We start from the raw sequence: 6,000 nt of genomic DNA, 5'->3' as shown, positions 1-6,000 counted from the left end.
CTAGATGGGCCTTTGTCAGCAAAGTAATATCTCTGCTTTTTAATATGCTGTCTAGGTTGGTCATAGCTTTTCTTCCAAGGAGCAAGCGTCTTTTAATTTCATGGTTGCAGTCACTATCTGAAGTGATTTTGGAGCCCCTAAAAATAAAGCCTGTCACTGTTTCCACTGTTTCCCTGTCTATTTGCCATGACGTGATGGGACTGGAAACAGTGGAAACAGTGGCTGACTTTATTTTTGGGGGCTCCAAAATCACTACAGATGGTGACTGCAGCCATAAAATTAAAAGACGCTTCCTCCTTGGAAGGAAAGTTATGACCAACCTAGACAGCATATTAAAAAGCAGAGACATTACTTTGCTGACAAAGGTCCATCTAGTCAAGGCTATGGTTTTTCTCCAGGCTATGGTCATGTATGGATGTAGGAGTTGGACTATAAAGAAGGCTGAGTGCCAAAGAATTGATGCTTTTGAACTGTGGTGTTGGAGAAGACTCTTGAGAGTCCCTTGGACTCCAGGAAGGCCAACCAGTCCATCCTAAAGGAGATCAGTCCTGGGTGTTCATTGGAAGGACTGATGCTGAAGCTGAAACTCCAGTACTTTGGCCACCTGATGTGAAGACCTGACTCACTGGAAAAGACCCTGATGCTGGGAAAGATTGAGGGCAGGAGGAGAAGGGGACGACAAAGGATGAGATGGTTGGATGGCATCACCGACTCAATGGACATGGGTTTGGGTGAACTCTGGGAGTTGATGATGGACAGGGAGGCCCGGTGTGCTGAAGTTCATGCGGTTGCAAAGAGTCGGACATGACTGAGCGACTGAACTGAACTGAACTGATGGGACTGGATGCCATGATCTTCGTTTTCTGAATGTTGAGTTTTTAAGCCAGCTTTTTCACTCTCCTTTTTCACTTTCATCAAGAGCCCCTTAGTTTCTCTTCACTTTCTGCCATAAGAGTGGTGTCATTTGCGTATCTGAGGTTATTGATATTTCTCCCTGTAATCTTGGTTCCAGTTTGTGCTTCATCCAGCCCAGCATTTCTCATGATGTACTCTGCATATAAGTCAAATAAGCAGGGTGACAATATACAGCCTTGATGTACTCCTTTTCCTATTTGGATCCAGTCTGTTGTTCCATGTCGAGTTCTAACTGTTGCTTCCTGACCTGCATATAGGTTTCTCAAGAGGCAGGTCAGGTGGTCTGGTATTCCCATCTCTTTCAGAATTTTCCACAGTTTGTTGTGATCCATACAGTCAAAGGCCTTTAGCGTAATCAGTAATGCAGAAGTAGATGTTTTTCTGGAATTACGTTGCTTTTTCTAAGATCCAACGGATATTGGAAATTTGATCTCTGATTAGATTAAATTGTATTTATTATAAAGTAGCCATCAACTCCTTTTTTTAAAATATTCAATGCATATTTATGGAGTGTTTATGTCCAGCACTGAATTAGGCTCTGAGAATACAACTGTGACCAAGATAGTCACAGCTCCCACTTTCATGAATGTAATGGTTCATGTAGACAGATAAAGAATAACAGTACAGTATGATTACTACAATACTAATAGCAGGTTAAAAGGTACATGAATTAGCCTACCAGCCATGGCAATTAACCATTTAGTAGCAATAAGTTTTGTTGATAGCCACAAAATAACTTGCTGGGATTTCAACTGGGATTGCATTGAATCTATATCAAAATGGGAAGAACTGGTATCTTGATAATATTGAGTTTTCTTGTACATGAATAGGGAATATATCTCCATTTATTTAGTTCTTCTTTGATTTAATACAACAGGGTTTTATAGTTTAGCTCCTATAGATCGTATACATATTTTGTTAGCTTTATACCTAAGTATTTCATTGTTTGAAATGAAATTGTTTGCTAATGTAAATGGTATTGTACTTTAAATTTTACATTCCACTTGTTCATTGCTATCTATGGGAAAGCAGCTGACTTTTCTTTATTAACCATATCCTACAACCTTGCTATAATTGCTTATTAGGTCCAGGAGTTTTCTTTGTTAGTTATTTTGTATTTTCTGTGTAACCAATAATGTCATTTGCAAACAAGTGCAGTTCAGTCACTGAATTGTGTCGGACTCTTTGCAACCCCATGGACTACAGCATGCCAGGCTTCCCCATCCATCACCAACTCCTGGAGCCTGCTCAAACTCAGGTCCATCGAATTGGTGATGCCATCCAACCATCTCATCTTTGCAAACAAAGACAGTTTTATTTCACCTTCCCAATTTATATGCTTTTTATTTCCTTTTCTTGCCTTAGTGCATTGGACAGAACTTCTGTTACAGTGTTGAAAAGAGGGTTGAAAGGGGGCATCTTTGCCTTGTACCTAATCTTAGAAATAGTTTCAAATTTCTTACCACTAAATATGAAGTTAACTGTAGGGTTTTTTGTTTTTTTGTTTTTTGGTAGATAATCTTTATAAATTTGAGGAAATTGCTCTCTGTTCCTAGTTTACTGAGACTTTTTATCATGCATGGATGTTGGATTTTGTCAAATGCTTGTTTTGCATCTATTGAAATGACTGGTTTTTCTCTTTTAGCTTGTTGATGTGATGGAATATCCCACTTAGTCATAATTCAAAATACTTTATGTTGAGATTTCTTATTTGATCCATGTGTTATTTAGAAGTGTGTTGCTTAATCTCCATGTATTAGGGGAGTTTTCTACTTATCTTTTTGTTATTGAATTTCTAGTTTGATTCCGTTATGGTCTGAGAACAGACATTGTATGATTTCTGTTCCTTTAAATTTGTGATAGTGTGTTTTGTGGCCCAGAATGCGGTCTATTTTGGTGAATGTTCCAATGTGCGTGAGAAGAATGTGTATTCTGCTCTTGTTGGATGAAATAGTCTATAGATGTCAATTATATCTAGCTGACTGATGGTGGTGTTGTGTTCAGTCATGTCTTTCCTGGTCTTTGACGTGCTAGAGCTGTCCATCCATATCCATAGAGGTGTATGGAAGTCTGCAGCTATTATAGTGGATTCATCTCTCTCTCTTTGCAATTCTATTAGTTTTTGCCTCATATAGTTTGATGCTCTGTTATTAGGCACATTCTCATTAAGGATGGTATGTCTTCTTGGATAATTGACCCCATACTATCCTTCTTTATCCTGATAAATTTCCTTACTTTGAGGTCCATTCCTAGCAATCAATTATTTTCTCATTTTTAAAATACATAGGACATTTCCTTGGTTGTTTTCGAAACGATAGAAATAGCTCATAGTCTCTCACTGCTGCCAGTGGAGAACCTCTGGTTAGATGTTCTCTGACCTCAGGATGTCTCCAGCACAGCTGGCAGTCACATGCTGTGTCCACTGCTGTCACTGGATCAGAAACCAAGCCCATCTGTGCTGGCAGTCAGCTCAGCTCCACAAATATTTACGGGGAATTGACTCTGTGCCAGGTCAACAGCTGATGTCATACCCTTCACACCAGGATACCCATTGTTGAAGATGAAAATACTTCTGGGACAATTGGTAACAAGCTACCGGAGCTCCATTAGCGTCCGCACTGCCTGCCACAGCTCTTCTCCTGCCCATTTCTTTACTCTGGTCCAGCAGACAGAGTTGACACCTGGTATGACACTGCCTATAGGACCAGCTCAGTCACTAGTATGTCGACTTGGATCAGCCTGCTATACTTACATACTGGCTGTCAAGTATTTTGATTATCAGGCCACACCTTTCCTGGGGAGCAAGAGGGATGCTGTGGGTGGGCACAGATTGGGTCCATCCCCTCAGGAGGGTCCAGCCTACGCAGGGTTGGAGAGGAAGCTGACATGTCATCCCGGGGCACACGAAAGCAGGGGAGCTGAGGATTTGGGCTCTGAAGGCATCCTAGGAGCTGAGCCTTGCGAAGGCTTCAGCAGGCAGGGCCAGTGGGACGGGCATTCCTGGACCAGATCGTCATTTCAGACAACCAGGACCCACTGATCTTACATCCTGGCTCATCAGCTGCTGGTGTCTCCTTTCCACCATGACACATCATTTCCACCACCTGCTAATTACTTCATTTCCTCCAGAGGCTCTGATTGTCATCTACACCCCCTGGCTGAAGTCCTCCAACATGCTGGGGCCATCCGAGCTCCTGTCTTCCGATTTGCCCTGGTCACTTGCCCAGTGGGATGGCTTCCCAGGCTCCCCTCTCTGCTGTTCAAAGAGAATGACAACTCCATGGAATTCCAACAGGGACACAGAAAAGACAAGTTGAAAGTATATAGGGAACTTGGAACTCCAGTAGTCCAGTGACCAGTGACTGAGGACCTACTATGTGCTGAGCACTGTATGGGTGGGAGGTTCCCTTGGGGTGAACGAGGTGCACCAACAGCCCACCAAGAGTATATAGGCTAATGGAGGAGACAAAACCTCTATAAAAACAACTCTAAACACAGGAACACAAGTTCCATGAGGGAGGTTATGGATAAAGTCTGCGAGGTTCAAGAAGGCAGGCACAGCAAGCTAGGGGGAAAGACTCTTAGAGAAAGGGGCATTAGAATGGCCTGGAAGGATGGACAGGGTTTCAATGAGTGAAGCAGAAAGGAAGGGCATTCCAGGTGGTAGGGAAGGATGAGGAAAGGCAGAGCGGAGGGAGAGTGCTGGGTGCCGGGGGGAACTGAGAGTAGTACCATCAAGAGGGTAGCTGGAGTTGAGGCCGATCAGGGCAAGGGAACCAGGTAATAGAAGATTTGGATGCAGGTTAAGGAGCTGAAACTCTCCAGCTGGGGTTTGGAGCCACAGCAAGCCAGAGGGGAGGAGAGACACAGAATGGTGCTTGGTGAAGGAAGTTGAGGAGATCTTCTTCCTGGTCCCTGACTGTGTCTGAGGGACTCTCACTCCCAGCAAGGCTCCCTCAGTATTTTAGGTTCTACCCACAGGGGTCCCAGCCTTGATCAGGTAATTCACGGTACCCTACCTTTTCTCCTATGGTCCAAGGCCCTTGCCGAGATGCTCAAGGTGAACAAGGTGTTGAAGACACTGAACGTGGAATCGAACTTCATTTCCGGAGCCGGGATCCTGCGCTTAGTGGAAGCACTTCCGTACAACACTTCTCTGGTGGAACTGAAGATCGATAACCAGGTGAGATGGGCAAGGGCCTCCTTGTGTCCTTCACTTGATGCTTGCACTTCTAAACTTGTTCATTTGCTGCTGTATGGACTGGACAGAGCAGATGCTGCTGCTCATGAAAGCTCCAGAGCCCAGCTTTAAAGAGACCTCCAAGGTCATCCAGTCCATACCCTCTACATGCTCACAGTTCCTTCTTCATCATTCCCACCAAGTGCTCCACCAGCTTCTGCTTGGGGACCCCTAATGATGGGAGGCTCACTTTTTATTGAGATCACCCCTTTCATTTTTAGTGAGAATATCCTTCCTTATATCCAGTAGAAGTCAGCTCCCTATAAGTCCTGTTTGTTGAGTTTAATTCTGTTCTCTGCTGCATACAGGGTATATCTGATGCACAGATCTTATAAACCACTGGAGCCTTCCTCACTAGGCAAAACAACACCATTTTTATCCATCACCCCCCTACACCACTCAGTGGGCTTTTGAATACCATCAAGGTTATTCCCTGGGCAAATTCTAGTTTGCCTTTTTCCTTACAGGGTTATCATTTCTCTATAACTTCCGTAGTTCAGTCATTTATCTTCAGGGCAACCATTTCAGTTCTAACTTTCTAAGATGATACTAATAACAGTATCATGTCTGTTGCACACGTTGAGGGTTCCCTGTGGGCCAGGCTATGTGCTGTGTACCTTATACACATCATCTCTGATCTTCCCAACTGCCCTGCAGGATATGAGTGTTATCGGTCTCAGTTTTCAGAAAACAAAACGGCTCAGAGAAGCTGAAGGCTAGCAGCTTTCTCAGGGCTGCCAAGCAGCCCTGAGAACTTTCAGAAGCAGGATTTGAATGCAGGTCTCTGACTCTGAAACCCACTCTCTTCCAGTATACCATGAAGCTTCTAGTGCTAAAATGCTTTC

General features: G+C 43.6%; 1 protein-coding gene across 1 annotated transcript in view; it reads left to right on the top strand.

Annotated features, from left to right (window-relative positions):
• TMOD1 (tropomodulin 1) overlaps positions 1–6,000 on the top strand; it is a 90,394-nt gene that overhangs the window by 62,492 nt on the left and 21,902 nt on the right. The window contains exon 8 of the mRNA XM_010847065.1: positions 4,955–5,098. Within this exon, the coding sequence (XP_010845367.1) occupies positions 4,955–5,098 (144 nt within the window). The remainder of the gene's footprint in view (positions 1–4,954; positions 5,099–6,000) is intronic.

The sequence above is a fragment of the Bison bison genome, unplaced genomic scaffold (assembly GCF_000754665.1).
Source record: "Bison bison bison isolate TAMUID 2011002044 unplaced genomic scaffold, Bison_UMD1.0 scf7180017864243, whole genome shotgun sequence".
NCBI lineage: Eukaryota > Metazoa > Chordata > Mammalia > Artiodactyla > Bovidae > Bison > Bison bison.
The sequence above is the reverse complement of the archived record's forward strand: the minus strand, read 5'-3'. Positions and strand labels throughout refer to the sequence as shown.